The sequence below is a fragment of the Amblyomma mixtum genome, chromosome 5 (genome assembly GCF_055824585.1).
Source record: "Amblyomma mixtum isolate Tamu chromosome 5, ASM5582458v1, whole genome shotgun sequence".
Lineage (NCBI taxonomy): Eukaryota > Metazoa > Arthropoda > Arachnida > Ixodida > Ixodidae > Amblyomma > Amblyomma mixtum.
Genome location: NC_143016.1, coordinates 198,396,801 through 198,423,160, shown reverse-complemented (window position 1 = coordinate 198,423,160; position 26,360 = coordinate 198,396,801). Strand labels below are relative to the sequence as shown.

The following is a 26,360-nucleotide window of genomic DNA, read 5'->3' as shown; positions in this document are numbered from 1 at the left end:
GTGTTGTCCAATTTGTCCAAAGCTCTTTCTCTGTCCGTGTTTTTTGCACTTGTACGTGTCTGCGGAAAATAAACTGATAGTTAGCAATGACCACTCGTGTACGCACAAGTTGTAATGTTGATAGAAGATGAATTATGTGTGACACGAGTGCATCTATGAAAACGATAAGGACACCTCCTACCGATCCAACGCCGCGATATCGGTATAAGCTATAAGTGTTTTCAGAATCCAATATTTTAATGCTTTTTTTTATTTTTCCGGATCGCCACATTTCCGTGATGATAATTATCGTCAGCGGAACCGTAATCAATGGCAGAAGACAGAACTACGTGTTTGTTGAGTACACTTCGTGCATTAGTGAAAAGTATTGATAAGTTTTGAGCTCTTTGTGCGCGCAGCAGACAGCTATGAAAAATTGTTTTCCCCCGGCCAATGGTACATGAGGAGGATAAATTTCGCAGACGCCATCTGTGGCTGCGGAGTAAGCATAGGTTTTTTTGTAAATAACTTTGTTGTAGCGGAGTGTGAAATTTTGCTGGCTAGCGTTCCCAAAATCAATAAGTTTCTAACGCAACTGCCGAGTAATTTTGGAGAAGTCCTCGCCCACAAATACATCGGAGCCTTTTAGCTTTGCCCTCTGTTAAAAGATGCCTTCTTTAAGCTTAAATGCCAAGAACATAACAATAACGGGGCGTGTCCCATTCCTAGAAAACGACCCCAGTCGGTGTTTGGCAGGTAAATATTGAGATGCGTCTGCAATATTAGACGAACTTGTTGTTGGGCTAGTTGGTAGTTATTCATCATTAAAATCAAAGGCGCCAAACCATACACACACACACACACACACACAGGAGAAAAAAGAAAGACGAGACAGAGCGTCTGCAATATGTCCCTAACTCGGGTTTCCGACTGAGCCCTGTGGCATTACCAGAGGTTCCGTGAATGAGCAGGTTATTCCTTCTTGATCGATCCTCGACATCGTCATGCTGCGAAGTAGGGACACTAGTCTAATTGCTGACTGCTTCCTAAACTGCTTCCTCGATATCTGCCATAGGTGGAGACTTGTCAAAATTATCAATGAAGGATTCTACTTTGGTAGGTCTGGTTAATAAATCAGACACGGTTTGACCGAGCGCCTCTTGTTTTTACAAATACAAATACCTTTATTTCAACATCAGGAATGTTAGGGGTACACCCAAAAAGCCTATGACTGGCTTGACAGAGGGGCGCACCTCCGTACATAAAAACCGGCAGCAACAGAACACGGACAGAACAATAAAAAAAGACTACATTGCATAGGTAAACATCATATAAAATAAACATTTGTGAGCATCCTCTTGCAATAACCGATAAGTTACGTCGGCAAGATTAACGCGAAACGCTCAAGGACACTGAAGAATGCAAAACGACGAGTCACAATCAGAAAAGAAAAAGGGATAAGGTCCTCAGGCTCATTGCGCCGATTAAGAAGAGTTGGAATTATATGCCGCAGCATTTGACGGGTCATTATGATGAGGGTTCCATTGCATCATAATAACCCAGCCATCCAAGGCGACGCCAAAACCAAGCCAGAAGAAGGATGCAAGCCTCACCTGGATGACACCACCATACTAGGTCACGGGAAAACAAAAACTGAACGTGAAATCATTGAAGCCTTTAAGACCAGGACTTGTGGTACAGAAAACTGCGTCAGCACACCGTCAATAGCTCTCGAAGATAAAGAATTAGACTGGTTAAGGTCACTGGCCAGATTATAGAGAGGAAGGTGAAGGCAGCTTTTCAGATCCAAATAGATTATGCGGTTTGTAGATCGTTTTTGCCATCCCGCTCCGTATAAAAGCGACACGTTTTGTGAAGTAAACTAGTTGACAGTACGTGCTTCATCCGTCTGTGATTTGGTCTTTATGTGCCTTTTAGCGCGATTTGATCAGTATGAAGCACCAACTGGCCCCCGCTCTTGCATTGTTAACGATCTATCCTTGTCCCACGGTTACCGTTCATGGTCGGCTTTCTCACACGCTGGCCAGAGGCCGTTCCCATTTGTGACATCACCGCTGAGACGGTTTGCCGAGCCTTCATTTCTTCGTGGTTGTCTCGCTTTGGTTGCCCTGACACCGCTACAACAGACCCTGGGCGCCAATTTGAGTTCACCCTGTTTGCTTCCATTAACCTCATTCTCGGCGCCCGGCACTGGGGCACCACTGCGTACCGCCCATGCGCCAACGCCATGGTGGAATTCCTTCACCACCAACTGAAGGCCGCCCTCGCTACCCAATTGCGCCCACTGGGTTGATGCCTTGCCCCTTGTGCTCCTGAGTTTACGGGTCGTTCTCCGAGCAGACCTACAGTGCTCTGCAGCGGAGCTGTTGTTTGGTAGTCCCCTGCGTCTACCCGGAGACTTCTTTACATCAGCGCAGCTGCCCACCCACGCTCAAGAGTTCCTGCAGCGTCTGGTCGACTGTTTTAAAGACCTGCGGCCTATTTCGCCTTGCCCTCGCCGCCGCAACGCCATCTTTGTTCACCCGGACCCGCCACTTTCGCGCATGTTTTATGCGAAGCATATTACTAGAGCTACACTACAGCCCGTCGAGCGCGGCGGTGGAGCTACCATTGACCACGTGACCACGTGACGTTTAGCGTGACCACGTGACACCACGTGACAACATGACGTCACAGCAGAGCAGAGATGGGCTGCCGGCTCGCGCGGTCGGCCGCGGCGGTGGAGGCTCCACATCAGAGGCGCGGCGGCTGGCCACGTGACAACATGACGTCACAGCAGAGGAGAGATGGGCTGCCGGCTCGCGCGGTCGGCCGCGGCAGTGGAGGCTCCACATCAGAGGCGCTGCAGCTGACCACGTGACGCTACAGCAGCGGTATAAAGCTGAGCTTGCCTCGCTCTCCGGGCAGATAAGCTCTTGAGTATCTGTTCTCGCTTCGGCGAGCGCGGCTTCGGCCGCTTATCTGTTTTTTGAGCGGCGTCCGCTCCGGCGGACGCAGTTGTTGCTGCGACGCGCGTCTTTTTTTTCCTTTTTCTCTTTCCTCTGATCTCTTTACTCTCCTCTGTCTGCACGATGGCAGCGGTGGTGGCTCGGCTGGAGCCAGTAGCAGGCCCGTGCAATTTCCTTTTCATCCTTCCCTCAGTCACAACAACAACTCCGGGCAGTAGAAGACGGGAGTATCTGTTCTCGCTTCGGCGAGCGCGGCTTCGGCCGTTTATCTGTTTTTTGAGCAGCGTCCGCTCCGGCGGACGCAGTTGTTGCTGCGACGCGCGTCTTTTCTTTCCTTTTTCTCTTTCCTCTGATCTTTTAACTCTCCTCTGTCTGCACGATGGCAGCGGTGGTGGCTCAGCTGGAGCCAATAGCAGGCCCGTGCAATTTTCCTTTTCATCCTTCTCTCAGTCACAACAACAACAACAACTCCGGGCAGTGTATCTGTTCTCGCTTCGGCGAGCGCGGCTTAGGCCGCTTATCTGTTTTTTGAGCAGCTTCCGCTCCGGCGGACGCAGTTGTTGCTGCGACGCGCGTCTTTCCTTTCCTCTCTCTCCTTCCTCTGATCTTTTAACTCCCCTCTATCTGCACGTGGCAGCGGTGGTGGCTTGGCTCGAGCCAGTAGCAGGCCGGTGCAATTTCCTTTTCATCCTTCTCTCAGTCACAACAACAACAACAACTCTCCGGGCACTTACGAGGCGGTCAGGTGTTCGGATGCCGCCTAGAAGCAAGGCTGATTTGAACGAGAAGCGAAAGCTTCAGCGTGCCACAGAGACCGATGAAGAGCGGGATGAACGTCTGGCTAAGCGGCGTGCTCAATATGCGGCTCGGCGACAACGTTCTACAACAACTGAAGAACAAAGCGAGGAACTTTACCAAGCCTAGCCATCAATATGCTTCGCATCTGACTAGGCTTAACCTTAGCTAAGCCTCAGCCATTTTTTTTCTTCGCTGCGACACTGTGCGAGCACCACTCACCCTGGCTTACGACGGACCATTCTGCATCCTTTGCGGCGCCCTATAAACTGCCACCCTCCTCCAAAATGGCCGCGATGAGGCAGTCAGTATGGACTGCCTCAAGTCGACCTATGTGGAGACCTCGCTTGAGTGCCTCTCAGAGCCGCTCTACATTGGCAGCCCCCGTCCGCGGTTTCCGACTCCTCACTTCCCCGCCAGTGCCGCCGGTCCTCAGTGGGGCTTCGACCTGAAGTCTAAGCCCCTAGCGCCCTTCTTTGCCAGGACCTAGAGCATGGCCTAAGGGCAGCCGCGCCAGAAAGAAAATAAAGAGGGGCTGTTGCACGTCGAGTCAGCTGCTCGTTCCTTCGCTCCTAAGGCATACGCCTACAAAGGGAATCCCCGACAGGGAATACCTTTGTAATAAGAGGGCGTATTTGCTCATTGGCATCCACTCCATTCCAGCCATACAGCTGCAAAGGAAACTCTCCTGAGACTTCTGGATTCTGTAGACGTGCATGGGGAACAAGTGTCGATTCGCGTCAATGGAGAATACCTTGGTAAACTGCAAGTCGCTGATGAAATTATCTTGCTATGCCACTGAAAGATAAGTAGCAAAACATGATCAATGAGCAAGACAGGGAGAGTAGAACGGTAGTTCTAATCATATACAGAAAATTGAAGTATTGTTCAACGGTTTTGGAAGAAAACAGTTTGCGATTGGTAGCAGGGCCCACGATGTGGTATGAGAATGCAGTCGACTCAGGGCTGGTAGTGACCACAGTTTCTATTCAAGAGAGGTGAAAGAAAGAGTAAGAATTGTTTGCAGTGCATAAGGCTGGTTCTTTGAGATCATAAAAAGTAGTTTAGCAATATCCCTCAAGAGAAAAGTATACAACAGCTGTATCTTACAGGTACTCACCTATGGGGCAGAAATGTGGAGGCTAACGAAAAGTGTTCAGCTTAAGTTAAGGACAACATGGCGATTTATGGAAAGAAAAATGATAGGAGTAAGCGGGTAGAGTGGGTGAGTGAACGAATTCGGGTTAATGACATTTTAGTTGAAATTACGTGGAAGAAATGGGCTTGGGTAAGACGCATGATGGGAAGGCAATACACCGGCTGGTCCTTAAGGTTAACAAAGTGAATTGCAAGACAACACGAACGTAGCAAGGGGCGGCAGAAAGTTAGATGAGCGGTTGAGATCAAGATGCTTGTGGGGTGGGGCAGATGTGGGACGGACCTGCAGCCTGCAGTGGGCGTAGTCAGGCTCATGACGGCAATGCTCTTGCACTCTGTCTGACCGGAAGCACCTCTTGCGCAGGGCTACGATTCTCTGGAGGAGTACGAGAGCTACTTCTCCAAAATTGTCATTTCCAACAGCGAGGAGACCAGGGCTTCCGCTAGCGAGGTAAGCTGTGTTTCCTCCTTCTTGTTGGTTCATTTGTCGCCGTCCATGATGATTAGTTGCGCAAGGCAGAGCCCTCCAATTTTAATGCGATCTGCTAACACACTGTTGCGACAACAGGAAGTGCGCGTGGGAGAGCCCCAATCATGAAACTAAAATTGTAATAGATTTCATACTCTGCGCTCACTCTGGCATCGTGCTAGATGTGGAGGTACTCGGTGAAATCCGTTGTGGCGACCACAGAATTTTAAGGCCTGGAATAAGCTTAGGCATGAAGAGGGAACGAAAGAAATGAGTGAACAGGAAGCCCATTAACGAGTTAGCGGCACAAGGGAAAGCAAAGAAATTCATGATATCTCTGCAGAGCAGATATTCAGCTATAAGTGAGGAAGACGATCGTAATGCTCAAAAAATCAACGATAATCTCACTGCTATCCATTGCGGAGTGCAAGGTAGAAGTATGCGCTATGGTGGCTGGACAAGATAAAGGAAAGCTATATTAGGAGACGAAAAATCTGATTAAGAAACGCCAGAGCATGAAAGCGTTGAAACCTACAGAAAAAATGTATATACAACTGGTGCAGCTATCAAACTTAATAAATAAGCGCAACTTGGCCGATATAAAGAAGTTTAATGTGTAGAAAACTGATCATGCTCTAAAGAACGGAGGTAGCCTAAAAGTGGTAAAAACCACTTTTAAAACTAGGCATAGGTAAAAACCAAATGAACGCGCTTACAGAGAAAAAGTGCAATATCATTAGCAATATTGTTAACATAGTTAAAGTGGCAAGTTCTGCACATATTCTATGCAGTTCCCAATGTAATGGGAACGTTAATGAGAGAGAAAGTAGAGCACAGCTGTGGGACATCCCGCCAGTAAAGAAAGGGGAAGTAAAAGAAGCCTTAGGAGCAATGCAAAAGGGGAAAGCAGCTGGTGAGGATCAGGTAACAGCAGAGCTAATGAAGGATGGAGGGAAGATTGCGCTAGAAAACCTAGTCGCCCTGTATACGCAATGTCTTAGTCTCGAGTTTTCCAGAAGCTTGGAAGAACTCTACCGTAATCTGAATTCTTAACAAAGACGTAATGGACTTGAAAATTTACGGATTGATCTCCTTACTGTCCGCTACCTACAAGTTATTTACTAATGTAATCGTAAATAAAATCAGGACAACCTTAGATTTCAATCAACCAAATGATCGGGCACCCTTTTCTAAAAGAATACTCGACAATAGGCCATATTGACAGTATCAGTGAGGAGACATTTGCAGAATATAATCAACCCCAATGTAGCCTTCATTGATTACGCGAAAGCATTTGACTCAGTGGAAGCCTCAGCAGTCATGCAGGCAATGCCGAATCAGGGTGTAAAAGAGTTCTATGTGAAAATATTGGAAGATATCTATAACGATCGCAAAGATAGAAGTCTTTTCATAGAGTCCGCAGTAAAACTCCAAAGAGGAAGGGTATAAGGCAGGGAGACACGATCTTGCCAATGCTATTCACCGCTTGTTTACAGGAGGTATTCCGAAGCCCCGTAAAATGGGAACAGTTGGGGATAAGAGTTAATGGAGAATACCTAAGTAATCTGCGATTCGCTGACGACATCGCTTTGCTAAGCCACTCAGGATATAGATAGCAAACCATGATCAATGAGTGAGACAGGCAGAGCAGAACTGGAGGGCTAAAAATTAGCATGCAGAAAACCAAACTAATGCTCAACAGCCTCGCAAGAGAACGTCAGTTCACAAGTTACGGCAGCTACGGCAGGCAGTGGCCTCTGATCCAAATCATGAGAGGGAAATAACTAGAAGTAGGGTGCTCTTTTACAATGAGTAGCAGTCTACTAATATCCGTCAAGAGAAAAGTATGCAACAGGTGTATCTTACCGGTACTCACCTATGGGACATAAACGTGCAGGCTAACGAAGAGGGTTGAGCGCAGCGAGCTATGGAAAGAAAAATGGTAAGTGTAGCGTTAAGAAATTGGAAACGGGCAGAGTGGGTTAGAGAACGCGGTTTAATGATATCCTAGTCGAAATCAGTATGAAAAAATGGGCTTGTCCAGGGCATGTAATGCGAAGGCAAGTTAACCGTTGGTCCTTAGGATAACGGAGTGGATTTCAAGAGAAGGCAAGCCGAGCAGGGGGTGGCAGAAAGATCTCGCTGCATTGTCCTTAACTTAAGCTGAACACTTTTTGTTAACCTCCACGTTTCTGCCCCACAAGTGAGCACCATTTACAGCAGTTGTTGTATACTTTTCTGTTAAGGGAAAGGTGTAAACCGGCATTCATGATCTGAGAGAACATGCCATGTGCGCTCTACCCCATTCTTATTCTTCTAGTTAATTCCCTCTCATGATCCGGATCAGTGGTCGCTACCTGCCCTGAGGAAACGTATTCCTTTAGCCCTTTCAGCGCCTTTATTCTAGTTATGAACTGCTGTTTCCTTGTGAGACTGCTCAACATTACTCTCATCACCGACTGTTGCCAATCCTGGCCTCGGAACACGTTTCATAAACAAGCAGTGAATAGCATTGGCCAGATCGTGTCTTCCTGCCTGACACCCTTCCTTTTTGGAATTTTGTTGCTGGCTTAATGAGCTATTGTAGCTGTGCGGTTGTTATAGATATCTTCCAATATTTTCACATAGAACTCTTTTACACCCTTATTCGGCATTGTCTGCATGACTGCTGAGCTTTACAATGAGTCAAATGCTGTCTCCTAATCAATGAAGGCTGTATTGGGGTTGATTATATTATGCACATTTCCCTACCGCATGACTGATACTGTCAATATGGCCTATTGTCGAGTATTCTTTTAGAAAAGCCTGCGTGATCTTTTTGTAGATTGAAATCTAAGGTTGTCCTGATTTTATTTGCGATTACCTCAGTAAATAGCTCGCAGGTAACGGGCCGTTTGCTGATCAATCTGTAATTTTTCAAGTCCTTGATGTCTTTGTTAAGAATACAGATTACGTTAGGGTTCTTCCAAGCTTCTGGTGCGCTCGAAGTCCTAAGGCATTGCGTATACAGGCCGGCTAGATTTTCGAGCACAATCTCCCCTGATTCTCCATCACATCAGCTTTTACCTAACCTCCAACAGCTGCTTTCTCCCTTTGCATCGCTCCTAGGGATTTCTTTCTTTCGGCTTTTGTTACCGGTAGTATGTCGCATTGTTATGCACTACTGCCTCTCTCATCAATGTTCAGATTATATTGGCTACTGCATAGACTTGTGTAGAACCCTTCGGCTACTTTAACTATCTGTACTTGTAACGGCATTGCCCTCTTTGTCTCATAACGCATACATCTGGTTTTTCGTTTGCCTAGTTTCCTCTCCACTGCTTTTAGGCTACCCCCGTTCTTTAAGGCATGCTCGATTCTGTAAATACTATACTTCGTTAAGTCGGATACCTAGTGCTTATCATTAAATTTTATAGCTCTGCCAGTTCTATTCTGTCTGTAGCGTTCAGCGCTTTGAAGCTTTCGCGTTTCTAAATCTTAGCTCAGTGATGATAGCTGTGAGGTTATCGTTCATTGCTTGAGCGTTAAGATCGTCTTCCTCAGTTAAAGGCCAATATCTGTTCTGCAGCGATATCCTGAATTCCTATGCGTTGCCATGAGTCGTTAATGGGCTTCCGCTTCACTGGCTTCTTCCGTTCCCTCGTAAAGCCCAATCTAGTTCGAGATCTTACCATTCTGTACCTGCAACACACCTTTCCGAGGACCTCCACTTCCTGCACGATACCAGGATGAGCGCATAGTGTGAAGTCTATTCCATTCTTAGTCTTACCAGATAACTTATTACAGATAAGTTAATGCTTTCTCAGGCAGTCTGACGGATGGCTTGTTGACCCAACTCTGCCCTCTCCGCTGAATAATTCGTGCTTCAAAGGTGTCTCTTGTTTTTTTCTTCGTTTTCTATATTTTAAGGCGTGCGCGCTGTCCAGTAAAGGGCATTGCAATGCACGGCTAAACTCCTGCCTGTGCATATTTTTAGTAACGTGGCGCGATCGCTTAGTCGTTTCCCCACACGAGTGTGGCACCTCGTAAACCAGACCACACTGACAGCATGGTTCGCATTATATGGGCCGCGCAGCTGTCTGTCACTGTGCACACGCCGACACAACGCGCTGAGCTTGTTCGGTGCAGAAAAACTAGTCGAGTGCAAGCGCTTACCTCACATTTCTTAAACCGATGTGAGAGTTCGTTAATCTAGGGTATGACTGCCTTAGACTGTCGAAGATCAAGCCCCTCGGCCTTGTTGACATTCGGCACTTCCTTCACTCTGCCACAGCCAATGTCACGGAGCTAGGGAAACCTGCATCTGTCTTTCCGCCTGCGAGTGACCACTTGCAACCATCTATCTCATGTGGATACGACCCGCTAGGCGTTTCACGCTTCACGATGTGTCGAGGAGTACGGAGGAATTCCTTCTTTCAGCATGAGCATACTTCAAGCACGCGTGGTGCGTTGTTTCGAGTCGCAGGTGGAAAAACTATTAGATGCAGATTTGCCTAGCTCCGTGCCCACAGCCAAAGTTCCTCCTGAAGGAAGTGCGGAATGTCAAGAAGGCAAGGCGACTGATCCACAACCGTCTACGACAACAGTCAATCTCTTCGCGACGGTACTCTGGCGAAGAAAGTTTCATTACTATATTATAGCTGTCATCCAAAGCAGTTTTTAGAGGACCCGCTGGGCAAAGAATGAAACCCACTGCTGGAGCCAATGAAAACAGCCATTACCAAAAGAGAAGCAGCGCCCTCAGGAATGCCTTTGTTACTTATGGCACCGGCTTGAAAACTCACGGTAGCCGCCGATGCCTCGCCTTCGTTGCAACTCACGCAACGGTGTACGCAGGCCACAGGCAACAATATTTAGCCTGAAGAGTAGACAACCAAAACAAAAGGGGCCTCGTTCGTTCACAGTGCGGCGGGCAGATGCCGCAGCGGCTGTCCGCTTGCTCTGTTGCGCGCTTTCAGGGCGACACAGCGGGATGGGCTCTTGTAGCGAAGGCGATGCGCACTCCCCTTCGCCTCCAGCCAACCAAGTTACATCCACTGGATTTTCATATTATATCCTCCACAAGATATCAGATGTCCATAAGGTGGTCACAAAAGCTCATATTGCGCTCATATCATCTCGGTACAATCTTCATTGTGATCATAGTGGATGTTCTTATCATGCCCACTTATGATGAAACCTAGACATTAGGAGAACATTTAGGAGATATTCAAACCAACCAATTTACGGGCTGCGGGGGAGGGGGGGGGGGGTTCCATGTCATTGATGTTATGCGCTGTACACCTTGCAGCAGTATGAATATGATGCAAAAGACTTCGAAGATAAATGATAAATCGATAAATGAAGGACAAATATGCACGGGAAAGCACGAACAGTATGTTAGGGCAAAAGGCATAAGAGATGCCGTGATAATGAAACAGTGGGTATTATGGAGGTAAAACAAATATGAAGTACTGAGAGGAATTTGGAAAGGAATAATGGTGCCGGGGCTTACTTTTGCTTTCGGGAGTGAGGTACTGCGCTTGAGGGCAGACCTTCAGTCATGATTAGAAGCAAATAGGAGATCTGTGCGGAGATTAGCACTAGGTATCCGCGGTAAAACCACAAACGAGGCAGTACAGCGGGATATGGGATGGGCATCGTTCGAAACGCGGGAAACACATTAAAATATTGCGACGTGACGGCAAGCCGATGAAGACAGGATTTTATGACGGATGGTGAGGGCAAGATTTAATGTCAGTATTCCGACCTCGAGCGCTCCGTGCAGTGCCAGTGCACACTTTGTCGCCTGTCTTTGTTACTTAGATGATGTAATTGTTTTCTCGCCCTCTTTTGAAACCCACCGGCTTCGCCTTTCGTCCATCTTGGCACTTTTCCGCCGCGCAGGTCTTCAACTCAAAAAAATGTACTTTCGGTCGCCGCGAACTCAAAGTCCTCGGCCATTTGGTGAATCCGAGTGGCATACAACCTGACCCTGATAAAGTTCGTGCCGTCAGTGCTTTTCCCTGTCCCCGCTCGCCCAGCGATGTCCGCAGCTTCATTGGTCTCTGTTCCTACTTTTGCCGGTTCGTCCCGAACTTCGCAGCCGTCGCTCGCCCTCTCACCAATCTGCTGCAGAAAGGCGTTCCTTTTTCCTGGGGACCAGAGCAGGCTACTGCATTCTCCAGTCTTACCGCCGTCCTCACCAACCCTCATGTATTGGCCCATTTCAACCCGTCTGCCCCGACTGAACTTCGCTCCGATGCCAGTGGTCACGGAATTGGCGCCATCCTTGCTCAGCGACAACGCGACCAGCACCGCGTGATTGCGTACGCCAGCCGTCTTCTTTCTTCCGCCGAGAAGAATTACTCCATCACAGAACGCGAGTGCCTGGCTCTTGTTTGGGCCATTGGAAAATTCCGCACATACTTGTTCGGCCGCCCATTCACTGTTATAACCGACCACCACGCCCTGTGTTGGCTCTCCTCTCTCAAGGACCCTACTGGCCGTCTTGGCCGGTGGGCATTGCGATTGCAAGAATACACCTTTTCCGTGGTTCACAAGTCCGGTCGCCTCCATCAAGATGCAGACTGCCTGTCACGCTATCCTGTCGATCCTCCTTCTACAGACTGTGAGTCGGATCCCTGTGTCCTCTCCATCTCCGACCTCTCCCACATTGCCGACGAACAGCGCTTGGATCCCACCCTCACCTCTCTCATCGACCGCGTCAGCACCGACCGGCGCGACACTTCTCTGGCCCGGTTTTTGCTGGACGGGAACACGCTGTACCGCCACAACATGCGACCTGATGGCGCTGAGCACTTGCTCGTTGTTCCCCGACGCCTACGGTCCACTATCCTCGAACAACTGCATGACGCACCAACGGCTGGTCATCTTGGTGTCTCCCGTACGTACGACCGCGTTGCGCCGGCGTTTCTTCTGGCCTGGTCTGTACCGCTCCGTCCAACGCTACGTGGCCGCTTGCGACGTCTGTCAGCGCCGAAAGAAACCCGCTGTCCTGCCGTCTGGACACCTGCAGCCGATTCCCATCCCGACCGACCCGTTTTCTCGTGTTGGACTCGATTTACTTGGGCCCTTCCCGGAATCCTCCTCGGGGAACAAGTGGATTGCCGTCGCCACCGATTATGCCACGCTGTACGTGATCACTCGCGCCATTCCAACCAGCTGCGCCACTGACGTCGCTGACTTCCTTCTGCACGACGTCATATTACACCATGGCGCTCCCCGTCAACTCCTTACCGACCGTGGCCGCTGCTTCCTCTCCCGAGTTGTTGACGAAATCCTTCGTTCGTGCTCCGTTCGTCACAAGTTCACCACTGCTTATCATCCTCAGACGAACGGCCTTACGGAGCGTCTCAACCGCCCGCTGACAGACATGCTCGCCATGTACGTATCCGACGACCACCGGGACTGGGACATAAGCTTGCCTTTTGTCACCTTCGCCTACAACTCTTCGCGCCATGATACCGCTGGTTACTCGCCCTTCTTCTCTTTGGACGAGACCCCTTACTGCCCTTCGACACTCTGCTGCCCACAGCCGGCCCTGTCACTACATAAGCACGTGACGCTATCACCCGAGCAGACGCCGCCCGCCTGGTTGCTCGTCACAAGCTCTCCGCCTCCCAAGAGGCTCAAAAACACCGCTACGATGGCCTGCACCGTGATGCACGCTACCCTGCCGGATCTCTCGTCTTGCTGTGGATCCCATCCCGTCGTGTGGGGTTATGTGAAAAACTTCTGCCGCGCTACACAGGTCCTTATTGTGTATGATGGGCAGTGACCGACGTAACGTATGAAATCACGCCGCTGCACCCAAAGTCTACGTCCGCTCCACTGAAGTCCGAAGTCGTTCATGTAGCTCGCCTCAAGCCCAATCACCCACCATCGACATCGCACGCCTAACACGCACCGGGACGTTGCCTTCAGCCGAGGGGGATAGTGTTACCGATGAACCGGTTACTCAATAAGTGTACGAATCGTGAACGAAGAAGTGGCGGTGCGCTGAACGACGACGACGTTGGCAGTTGGTAGCTGGGCCCTCGGTGTCTGAGCTGAGTGCTACCATCTCAGAGCAGCCGCCAATATAGATTTACCGCCGTAACATCCCCGTAACAATATTACTTGAAAAAGGCCTTAGGAAATGGGACGATAACACGTGGGCAGCTGAGTTATTCCTTGGACAATGTACCAGCCGATGTGGCGCAAAATAAAGCTCTTTATTGGGCACACATGTTCCCACAAAGAACTGAACACCTCGGCGGCGGCGGTAGCAACAAGCGTGCTCGGCGGTCATCGTACAGATGGCCTGCTGCTGTTGGCCGCGCTCAATTTAAAAGGGGCAAGGAGCCATCCGAATAAGTCTCCAACTGAGCTTCAGTAATCTGGAACAGTGTGGAAGCAGTTGCGCGTGGCTGCGGTGATTTCAGATAAGTTTGGTCAAATCTTGCGTCACAACCAAAATGATAAAGCCGAGTTCTAGAAGCTTTTAGTGTAATCAAGCGAGCAGTACAAAGCTTCGCGTCAATGTATTGTGCTGTGCACCTTTACCTCCTTTTAAACCGCTGCCTCGCTTCGCCTCAAACTGCGCACAAATTAGCATATTGTGGTAGCTTTTAGCTTTTGTCTCGTAGTAAGTTGGACAGCGGTGCTTATACAGCTGCGAATGACGCAAGCCCTGCACCTGTATAGACGGCACAAGGCGCCTCTGACGTCATTCGGTGTAAACCCAATGTTGGCGGCTTTCTGTTGCTCATTCCCGGCGCAGATGGTTCCCAGCATGCATCGTACGCGGCCAGACCAGGTAAGCTCTGTTGTAAAACATACTACGAGACAAAAGTTGCCGTCGGTTGGGGTGGGAGTGCGACAAAACTGCCCAGCTTTTGAAAGAAATTCGAACCCCGGCGAGTGTGTGTCCCGCAGGACAACCGATGCGCCGACGAGGAGGAGGAGGAGCGGCTGGTGCCCATGGAGCGGCTGCGCGAGCTGCTGGACCCGGGCGTGCTGAGCGGCTCCGTGTACCCGTCGCACGTGCGCGAGCTGCGGCTGCTCACCGAGGAGGCCCACCGGTGGCTGTCGCGCGGCACCGTGGGCGGGCCCCTGGCGCTGGACCTCGGGTGTGGGCCCATGATCCAGTTCCCGCTGCTGCTGAGCTCCCGCGTGGACGGCCTCGTGGTGGCCCACTTCCTGGACCAGACGCGGGCGCTGCTCCAGGCCTGGCTGCGCGACGACCGAGACAACGCGCTCAACCTGAACGGCATGCTCGCCTCGGCGGCCCAGCTGGCCGGAAAGGGGTGAGGACAACGATCGGGCCGCAGGGGGTTTTTAGCGCGAAGAAAACAGGTCGGGCAGGCTGGGGTGCAGCCAATCGGAGGAAGGTCGGGTAAGTTCGGAGGAGCACCAGTTGTAGCCGACGGGGAGAGGGCGTCGCGCCAACTAGGGCACGTCACGTTGTGACACCATCACAGCCGGATTGTGAGCAAACGACCACCGTGGCAGTTAAATCAATGACTGCTGGCGAGAGGTCCCTCGGGAAGAGCAACATGGATCGCAAAATCCCCACCGGCGGCAGCACCTCCCATCGCAGGGCTGCGGCGCAACGCTTAACCGTTGCGCCGCTTCGCCAAAAGCGGATTGAGGTCTCCCCGGGCCTTGTGAACGTGAAGCAGAGAATGACTAATTCTGCATATATGGGCATTAAAGGACTAAAGCTGTCGCGTCACATCCTTCAGGTGAAAAAATTGAAGAATGAACACATGCCTGTCTATTCTGTTTAACGGCATTATACAGCTGCCACTTTTTGCATGAGAGACTCTGTAGGATTAAAAGTCGCGTCGCCGCGGAGCCTGGAAACGACCAACTCCGACGTTGTCCTGCTCAAGAACTTGAACCAGGAGTGGGCGCTTATACGTGGGCGGTTGATTCCGGCGGGCCAGAAGGAAACTACAATGCTGTTGCAAATATGGGCGCCCACTATTGGCGAGGGCATCTATGGCACTGCATCACTCGGAATAAGCGCTGCGCACATGTGCTTCTACAACGCGTTTTTAAACAGCACATTGTATTTCATTAGAAACCGGCCTCGCTACTTGATACAGCACTGTGCTCCAATTTGCATGGAAAGACGGCAATGTATTTTTCGTGACTACAGGCTTCTTTAAAGTTCTGATTTTAAACTGCTGTTTCCTTACAAAATTGTTCAACATTACTTTGGTTTTCTGAATATGATTCTTAGAACCATCGTTTTTCTCTGCTTGTCTAACTGTGATCATGGTTTGCAGTTCATCGCATCAATGACTTATAAAGCCAATGTCATCAGCGACCAGAAGAAACTGAGGTATTCTCCATTAACTCTTAACCCCAACTGTTTCCATTTCAGGCGTCGGAATACCTCTTCTAAACAGGTGGTGAACATCACTGGCGACAGAATGTCTCCGTGCCTGACACCCTTCCTGATTGGAAATTTATTGGTGACTTTATGGAGGACTGTGAGAGCTGTGAGCTATTATAGCTTTCTTCCAGTTTTTTTTTACATAAGGCCCTTCTGCATCCTGGTTCTCAATGCCTGCATGACTCCAAAGGATTGTGGGAGGACTGTGGGAGCTGTGAGCTATTATAGCTTTCTTCCAGTTTTTTTTTACATAAGGCCCTTCTGCATCCTGGTTCTCAATGCCTGCATGACTCCAAAGGATTGTGGGAGGACTGTGGGAGCTGTGAGCTATTATAGCTTTCTTCCAGTTTTTTTTACATAAGGCCCTTCTGCATCCTGGTTCTCAATGCCTGCATGACTCCAAAGGATTGTGGGAGGACTGTGGGAGCTGTGAGCTATTATAGCTTTCTTCCAGTTTTTTTTACATAAGGCCCTTCTGCATCCTGGTTCTCAATGCCTGCATGACTCCAAAGGATTGTGGGAGGACTGTGGGAGCTGTGAGCTATTATAGCTTTCTTCCAGTTTTTTTTACATAAGGCCCTTCTGCATCCTGGTTCTCAATGCCTGCATGACTCCAAAGGATTGTGGGAGGACTGTGGGAGCTGTGAGCTATTATAGCTTTCTTCCAGTTTTTTTTACATAAGGCCCTTCTGCATCCTGGTTCTCAATGCCTGCATGACTCCAAAGGATTGTGGGAGGACTGTGGGAGCTGTGAGCTATTATAGCTTTCTTCCAATATTTTCACATAACACTCTTCTACAAACTGATTCCGCAATGCCTGCGTAACAGCTAAGCCTTCCACTGAGTCAAATGCTTTCTCGTAATCAATGACAGCTACGTATAGGGGTTGGTTATATTCTGCGCATTCCTCTATCGCCTGATAGCATGATAATGGTCTTTTGTCGAGTATCCTTTATGAAAACCTGTCTCATCATTTGGCTGATTGAAATTTAAGGTTGTCCTGACTCTATTACCGATTACCTTAGTAAGCACTTCATAGGCAACGCGCAGTGAGCAGAGTAATTCGTAATTTTTCAACTCCTTGACGTCTCCTTTTTTATGAATTAGGTTGATGTTAGCGTTCTTCCAAGCTTCTCGCCCCCTCCGTCCTTCAGAAGATGTGATGATACCTTATCCATAAAACATGCTTTCCCCTTCGCGTTGCTCATAAGGCTTTCTTTACTTCCTCTTTCGTTACTGTCGGGATGTACCATTGCTGTCTGATACTGTTTATCTCGTTTACGTCCTGATTACAGTGGTTACGGCACAGATTTGCGTAGTACTCTTCGGCCACTTTAACTCCATATTGTTAATTGCACCGCCCTCTTAGTCACTAAACACATACATCTGATTTTTTCTAATGCCTAGTTTCCTCTTTACCTCGTTTAGGCTACCTTCGTTCTTTACACCATGATCAATTCTAACCGCCAGGAGGTATTCTGAAACCTGAATTGTGAACAGATTGAGTTAAGATTTAATGGAGACTACTTAAGTAATCTGCGATTCTCTTGTGACATTATCTTGCTGAGCCACTCAGGACATCAACTGCAAAGCATGATTGATAAGTTAGACAGGCCGAGCAGAATGGTGGGGCTAACTATTAACATGTATAATCAAAGTGATGTTCAACAGTATAGCAAGGGAAGTGCAATTCGCAGTTGGTAGCTAGAGGCTGGAAGCAGTAAGGGAATATGTCTACTTAGGGCAGGTGCAGACCGCTGATCCGGATCACGAGACTGAAATAACTAGAAGAATAAGAATGGGGTGGAGTGCATATGGCAGGTTCTCTCAGATCATGAATGGCAGTTGACCAATGTCCCTCAAGAGAAAAGTATACAACAGCTCTATCTTACCGGTACTCACTCAAGGGGCAGAAACGTGGAGGCTAACAAGGAGGGTTCAGCTTAAGTTAAGGACAACGCAGCGAGCTATGGAAATAAAAATCGTAGCTGTAACGGACGCAGTGCGTGGTAGGTGTGTTAGAACGGTCGGTGGTCGCCGCACAGGGCATTACCCCTTTACCGTTGGACCAGTGGGCGCCGCACGCAACAAACTTCCGCGCAGAACGACCTCGCAGGGATTGTATGCCCTTTCTGGGAAAGGGTCGGGAAGGTCGTGGTGGGGACTGGGTGGTCGGTGTATGTTGTGGTAGACTTTCCGTGGTCGGTGATGAAGTGTGCCGCCTTTTCTCCACCATGGAATAAATGGTGCTTGTTGTGTTGCAGAAAATTAATCTGTGTGGTGGCGAGTGTTGTGATTATTTACGCCGAAAGGATCACTCCGTCGCTACACTAATATCTGGTGTCAAACTCGGGAACGATTCTGCAACATCAACGGACCACCAAGATCGACTCGTCGAAAGACATGTAGATCTCGAAAAGAAAGAGGAAGGCCCTGCGAACTCAAGCAACGCGTCTGGTTGATGAGGCAGAGCCTTGCTAACGTCTACCGCACCGAACGCCGAGAATCTGGAGGTTATTATTGAGCGTCTGCAATTGACTCAACAACTGAACGATGTAGACGCCGCGATCGAGCCTCTGATCACCGAACAGGAAGCCGACGCAGAGTTTGAAACCGTCATCGAATACGGCGACAAGATCGTGACTTCTCTAGCCATGCTGCAGTCCGCAGTGAAGCGCAGCACTGAAGTAACGGACGTGGGCAGCACTACCTCGAACGAAGATCGAAGCACAACCACAGGAACGGTTGCCAAGACAAGACCCCCAAATTGGAACTCCTGAAATTTATTGCCGAAAGAAAGGATTGTCAGCCATTTTGGGAGCTGTTTGAAACAGCGATCCACAAGAATTGGGGCTTATCACCAGCGACAAATTCCAGTATTTGTGATCTGCACTGGCGTCAGACGGAGCATGTGCCATTGAGGGGTTGTAACTGACGGCGGAGTGCTACAACCACGCCATTGACGTCATAACGCAGCGATTCGCCAATCAAGCCATCCTCATCCAGGACCAGATGGAGGGCCTCATGGCTGCGGCACAGGTGCCATCAACAGGCAGTGCCCACACTCTGCGGTGCTGGTATGACAGCCTTCATGCTCACATGTGAGGCCTTGAGGCGTTGGATGTGGGCGAAGAATCGTACTGCGCAGTGCTCTACCTCTGTGCTCCGGGCGCTTCCGACCGACGTGAGCCTGCTGTACAACAGGATGATAGCCTCGAAGGACGCAGAGGTCTCCAGCAACGGCAACGTCTCCACTACCGACACAAGCTCCGAGGCAGGAACCGAGTCGATGCATGAGAAAGAGCTGCGCGCACTTCTGGAATTCCTTCGGATGGAAGTTGAGAGGCGAGAAAAGGCTGGCAGGTAGCAACCTAACGACGCAACTCCTAAGTCCATGTCCAGCAGTCAGGCACATGAACTGGTGAAGAATGCATCCTATCCTGGCAAGCCTCGACACTCCTCGGCGGCAGCCTTGCATGGCACAAGGAAGGACGTGGAATACTTCCTGTGCAAGTCATAACAGCATGCAATGGAGAATCACACCACTGCAAGGGAGCTGTCGGAGAAGAAACTCAGGTTACGGGAGCAAGGCCGAGGTTTCCAATATACGAGGCCAAAACATACGGCAAGGATGTGCAAGAGCATGCTATCTTGCAGCAAGTGTCGCGGCTGGCATGCCTCAACGATGTGTGACCCGAGCTTCATTCCCGAGCGGCGAGACGTTCGATCGCATGAGGTACAGCTATAGTGAACTAGAATACTATCCTAGTGGCGCGAACGGAAGGGCGCGGGCGTGCTCTTTGGCGTAGAAGCCACCAGGTGGCGCCACTGCAACTTTTTCCAGCGGCGTCGTCGCGGCTCCGTTTGGAGTTTGTGTATGTTTCTCCACGTCGTTGTGTCGGTGTGGTGCTCTAATACGCCTGTAGTTAATAAACATGCATGCCATTTGCTTCAACTAGCTTCGTAACCTGATAACCACTTTTAAGTAACCTGATAGGCACTTTTTTTCCCCGCCGTGCCCCTTTGAGCAGTTCGGTGATTTTTATAGTGCACTGACATCGCACAGCACACGGGCATTCTAGCATATCGCCTCCGACGAAATTCGATCGGCGCGGCCGGGATCGAACCGGCGTCTTTCGGGTCAGCAGCCGAGCACCATATAACCACTGAGCCACCGCTCATTCCTCATTCATCTGTCCGCGCGCCTACGTGTCATCTAGTTTACGGAAATCAGTTTTTTCTGAGGCGGTTAAGCGGCCTCAGAAACATATTTTGTTCACTGAATGTTACTCACGATTGAAAATATTTCCACCCCAATTTTCGGCAAGTCTTGCAATGTATGCATGACATATGCCAAGTTGAGAAGACACGGGAGGCAAGCATAGAGCATAGAGCATACAGTCATAGAAAACTACATTCCTCATTCATCTGTCCGCGCGCCTACGTGTCGTCTAGTTTACGGAAATCAGTTTTTTCTGAGGCGGTTAAGCGGCCTCAGAAACATATTTTGTTCACTGAATGTTACTCACGATTCAAAATATTTCCACCCCAATTTTCGGCAAGTCTTGCAATGTATGCATGACATATGCCAAGTTGAGAAGACACGGGAGGCAAGCATAGAGCATAGAGCATACAGTCATAGAAAACTACATTCCTCATTCATCTGTCCGCGCGCCTACGTGTCGTCTAGTTTACGGAAATCAGTTTTTTTCTGAGGCGGTTAAGCGGCCTCAGAAACATATTTTGTTCACTGAATGTTACTCACGATTGAAAATATTTCCACCCCAATTTTCGGCAAGTCTTGTAATGTATGCATGATATATGCTAAGCTGAGAAGACACGGGAGGCAAGCATAGAGCATAGAGCATACAGTCATAGAAAACTACATTCCTCATTCATCTGTCCGCGCGCCTACGTGTCGTCTAGTTTACGGAAATCAGTTTTTTTCTGAGGCGGTTAAGCGGCCTCAGAAACATATTTTGTTCACTGAATGTTACTCACGATTGAAAATATTTCCACCCCAATTTTCGGCAAGTCTTGCAATGTATGCATGATATATGCTAAGTTGAGAAGACACGGGAGGCAAGCATAGAGCATAGAGCATACAGTCATAGAAAACTACATTCCTCATTCATCTGTCCGCGCGCCTACGTGTCGTCTAGTTTACGGAAATCAGTTTTTTCTAAGGCGGTTAAGCGGCCTCAGAAACATATTTTGTTCACTGAATGTTACTCACGATTGAAAATATTTCCACCCCAATTTTCGGCAAGTCTTGCAATGTATGCATGACATATGCCAAGTTGAGAAGACACGGGAGGCAAGCATAGAGCATAGAGCATACAATCATAGAAAACTACATTCCTCATTCATCTGTCCGCGCGCCTACGTGTCGTCTAGTTTACGGAAATCAGTTTTTTCTGAGGCGGTTAAGCGGCCTCAGAAACATATTTTGTTCACTGAATGTTACTCACGATTGAAAATATTTCCACCCCAATTTTCGGCAAGTCTTGCAATGTATGCATGACATATGCCAAGTTGAGAAGACACGGGACGCAAGCATAGAGCATAGAGCATACAGTCATAGAAAACTACATTCCTCATTCATCTGTCCGCGCGCCTACGTGTCGTCTAGTTTACGGAAATCAGTTTTTTCTGAGGCGGTTAAGCGGCCTCAGAAACATATTTTGTTCACTGAATGTTACTCACGATTGAAAATATTTCCACCCCAATTTTCGGCAAGTCTTGCAATGTATGCATGATATATGCTAAGCTGAGAAGACACGGGAGGCGAGCATAGAGCATACAGTCATAAAACTACATTCCTCATTCATCTGTCCGCGCGCCTACGTGTCAACTAGTTTACGGAAATCAGTTTTTTCTGAGGTGGTTAAGCGGCCTCAGAAACACATTTTGTTCACTGAATGTTACTCACGATTGAAAATATTTCCACCCCAATTTTCGGCAAGTCTTGCAATTTATGCATGACATATGCCAAGTTGAGAAGACACGGGAGGCGAGCATTATACCTTTATTGGCAAGTGCAGACATGTGAAAGAAAAATTGAAGCGAATATTGGTTTGATGGGAGGCACATTATTGGCGTAATCAGCCGAAATTAGGTTACATAGCAATGTCATCCACGGAATCAAGGCTGGGCTTGTAGCTTTCCTAACAAAGTGCTTCGGAGATCTAAGTGCAACGACTCATTTTCGGGTACTTAGAAGCTTGGCGCATCCGGTTGTTGCTGCTATTGAAGCTTTTCATAAAAAAAGTAGGTTGGTTTGGTTGGTTTATGGGGTTTAACGTCCCAAAGCGACTAAGGCTATGAGAGACGCCGTAGTGGAGGGCTCCGGAAATTGAAGGCGGTTTGTTATATAAAAAGCAGTGAGCTCTGCTGCCACATTCTCACAGTGGTCAGGACAGCCAAGCCGAAGCTCTGTTTTTGCCTTAACCACCTGTACAATATCAACGATACAATCTGCATGTAGTTCTAGGAGGCTAAAACATGTCGTGAAGGCATTTTTTAGGTCAGCTACAAATTTGTAGAGGGGAGCAGCGGGATACAGAAGACCACCGTTGTCTTTCATGCGAGTGAAAGGGTCTAGGTTTTAGTTCCCAGCCTCCTCATTGGTCAGCAAAAGCAAATTCAGGCAGCTTTCACAGCCCGTCTTCAGGACACATTTTCTGGCGACATAACCAGCTATATAAAATATTAGCCTGCTGTCACTTGATGGGGGGGGGGAAATCTGACTGTGCAGCCTGCTCGTGCCCCCCCCCCCCCCGCCACCGAATACGGGCCGGTGTAGTTTCGGCTACTAGGCTTTGTTTCGGTGCAATGCCAACAGTGGGGATGGGATGGCCGGGACCCATCCTCTGGGGATGCAAACCCCCAATGGGAGTGGCAGCGACTCCCAGACGACTGTGAGGGCCAGTCGTGCACGTGAGGTCCGATGCCTGAGCGGAGGCAGGCCTGGGTTTATACTCAGGTTGTACCCACGAAATCCGGCCCGGAAGGCATGTCAAAACGCCAAAAGGTTTTCAAATACATGCTACCTTCCTTCCTCTGCGCGCGGGGGCGTGCAAGTCTTACTACCGACGCGTCGGTTTCTGGTTACGGAGAAACCAGGTCCGCGCGGGGGTTCATAGTGGCCAGGCTCTGAGGACCGCCGCCTCGGGGAAGCGGCCTTACGGCCGGCCGCAGGCTTAACCGCCTGCGGGATGCCGGGGGATGAGGGCTTAGTACTGCCTCGTAAGAGTCTGGCGAAAACCGAAGATGTGTGGAGTACCGGTGGAGTAGGTCCGGGTCATCTCATCCTAAGCCACGTTCTTGGTTAGTGGCCCGGTCGCCCAGCCTTGAACACTCCTCCTCTGTAGGAGAAGAGTAAGCTAGGGGAGGAAATAAGTGCATGGATGGTTGGAGGAAGCACAGATGGACCCCCCGGAGCGACCAGTTCTGAGGCCGCGAGGCCGTTGACGTTCTGGACCTCCACTGGCGATCGGTACTATCATACATACTTCCGGTGTCCGAAAAACCGCGAAAAACCTTCGACGGCTAGTAGCCGGCAGGTGGGAAAGGCCTTCTAGTGTGCGAGAGGAGCCCCAGGTAGCTACTGACCCCGTGTTAGGTTTTCCTGTCTCCGACGGTCGGAGCCCGTTGCGTATGGTGGGTGGTCGGGCATCCCGTGAGTGGGGCCGCACCATTGGGCAATCTCGATGCTCTCCCTGTCCTGGCCAGGCGGGCCAGTAATGGAGTCGAGATAATTGAAGGATCACAGCAAAAAACTCGCTGTCCCCATTCCCTTCCCACGTCCCATTTCCCTTTCCGCTACTTCCCAGGGGAGGTCAGGGGAGCCTCCCCGGGCCCGCTCTCTCGGCTGTGGGTCGCTAATGTAGCATTTTCCCTAATATTTTATTTTTCCACCCACGGGTGGTCAAATTACAACTTGCCTACGGGCCTCCTCTTTTATTTTTCAATTGGGTTAAGCCTGTTGTGTGTAAACGGTGCAGGCAGGGGCCTATTATTTTTATTTCCTTTTCGGTTGCCCCAACCTATTCAATGTCACTTGATGCCACAGTGCAGGTGACACCCTCTGAACTTCAAAACTGTTTGGGTTGGTGTGGCTAGATGTGATCCCGTACAGGGCTTGTAATGCGATATTTTTGCCATGTAGAGCAATGGCTCTACGGATACTTTCCAGTTACACCTGAAATGTTGAAAATATATTACACAGATGTTCTCTTCCTGGTAAAAAGACTGTGCGGTGAACAAAGACGCCTTAGGAGCTCCCGGATAACCGCTCCGACAGCCCGGAGCAAAGAAATGGGAGTCCGTCTTCCTTTTCGGCATCGTGCCTCTCTGTAGTATTATAGCACCAACTTCACACACGAAATACGATTTTCTCCGGCCTTTGTATCTCCACTCCTGCCCAGAATCTTTATCTCCCGAAGCCGTGGCTCACATTTCTTGCATTGCTGGCATCTTTTTGCCCCGGCCCATGTTCTGCCGCACGATTACACACGAAGCACTAAGCGCAATGCTGCGAAAGATGTGCACCTCCTAGAATTGTTAGCGATCTTGCGTGCTCAGCCGCGCGGTCATTAACGCACCGCCCCGTTTGGCCGCCCCATTTGGGCCATTCTCGGTGTAAGGAGATAGCGCCACCCAGCGGCGTTCGTGAGGAGAAGACAAAGCACGAGGAGCGCGTGCGGAGGGGAACGCGGGACAGGTCGAAGAGGATTACGTGGCAGAGAAGAGAAGAGCGCGGTGGGCGACGGACGTGGACGAGTTCTGCTGGCTCCCCGAGTTCCGGGCTTGGGCCTTAGCCGCAGACGTCCGGGCCACCAGACCTGGACTTCCATCGTCGAGAGCCTCAACCACCAGGCTCAGGCGCTACTCTTCTCCGTCCATCCGTCAGCTGCTCCACACAGGCCGCTTCTGGCGCCTACGTGACTTTTCCGGGATACCAGACCTGGAAACCGTGCCGGGAGCCCACGGACGCCGACGCTGCGGTAGCGTTGCATCAACATTGGAACGCCCAGAGACTCCCTGACTGCCCGACACCCAGCCAGTCCTCCCCGCTCGTTGCTCGAATAAGAGACAAGTAGTGTGACTTTCCTCTTTGACTTTCTTTTTTTCTGCATTTTTCGTAAGCACTTTGTTCTGTTCCCCCGTGTGTTTTTCCCGTGTGTTGCTGCCTTGCTCTCTTGTTACCTTGTTACTTTCCTTTTCTTCGCTCTCATACTGAAATTGGTTTCCTTTCCGATAAAAGCCGCCTCGTTTATTGTTTGTACTTTTGTGTTTGTTTAATTAAGACCTGCAATCTCACAGATCCTCACAAATTTGGCGTCCACTACGACAGGACGAGGTCGGTTATTATTTCTTTGCCTGTTGTGTTAATTTAGGAACAGTATGAGCGCGTCAGAGTTGGTTGCCTTAGGCGAGCGTATGGGCTTGTGCGGCGCGGAGTTACGAGCGTGGGTGGAGGACGAGCTTCGTAAGCCACGGGAAGAGAGAGCCGCTGAGCGTGAAGCTGCGAAGCAGAAGCTGGAGTTAGAGGCACGGAATTTAGAGACGGAGCGTGAAGCTGCGAAGCAGAAATTGGATTTAGAGGCACGGAATTTAGAGACGGAGCGAGAGGCTGCGAAGGAACGCTTGGAGTTAGAGGCGCAGAACTTGCAGCTACAAATAAGGCTCAAGGAGGGTGGCGCAAATCCTCCGAGTGACCGTGGAGAGCGTAGCGTCTCATCGACCAGCTCCATTAACCCGCACAGCCACATACCACAGTTCAATGAAGCGCGGGATGGCCTCGATGCCTACTTAAAGAAGTTTGAGCATGTGGCCACGGGGCAGGGTTGGCCAAAAGAAAAGTGGGCAACGGCGTTGAGCTTGTGCCTTGGCGGCGAGGCACTTAGGGTCTTCGGTCGGCTCTCGCCTGAGGATTCCGTGGATTATGACAAAGCGAAGCTTGCCTTGCTTCAGAGGTTTAGGTTCACCGCGGAAGGATACCGAGAGAAGTTTCGCCAGAGCAAGCCCCAGGATGGAGAAACGGCCTCGCAATATGCTGCCCGGTTGTTTAGTTTATTTGACCGTTGGGTCGAGATGCGGGGAGAAGGCCGCACTTTTGAGGTGGTTCGCGAGATGGTCGTGAGCGAGCAATTTCTGAACAACTGTCATTCTCGTTTAGCCCTTTTCTTACGTGAGCGGGAGGGCAAGACAGTTTCCAAGCTGGCGGAGGCTGCCGATCATTTTCTCGAAGCACAGCGGCAAAATAACTTGTTGTTCTTCAAAGAACAGGGGGAGCATACGATGAATAAAGCCAAGGACGAGGTTTCAGGTTCACAATCTCGCCTGCGGTGTTTTCTTTGCGAGAAGACTGGGCACAAGGCGGCGGATCGTCGGACGAAGCCGAAGCAATCGTATTGCACCTGGTGCCGCGAGGTAGGACATGATGCCCAGTCGTGCAAAGCTAAGAGGCCAGGAGACCATGAGGAGTCCGCCTGTTGCATGACACCTCGATATTCACATCCCGATAGCACTGCAGTGGTAACGCGCGTAGAGGGCCAGTTGGGGGAGATAGTCTGTCCTTCCAACCCGGTGGAAACTG

General features: G+C 49.8%; 1 protein-coding gene across 1 annotated transcript in view; it reads left to right on the top strand.

Annotated features, from left to right (window-relative positions):
• LOC149345398 (nicotinamide N-methyltransferase-like) overlaps positions 1-26,360 on the top strand; it is a 66,976-nt gene that overhangs the window by 16,754 nt on the left and 23,862 nt on the right. Inside the window, exons 3-4 of the mRNA XM_089547420.1 lie at positions 5,266-5,352; positions 14,290-14,660. Coding sequence (XP_089403546.1) covers positions 5,266-5,352; positions 14,290-14,660 — 458 coding nt within the window. The remainder of the gene's footprint in view (positions 1-5,265; positions 5,353-14,289; positions 14,661-26,360) is intronic.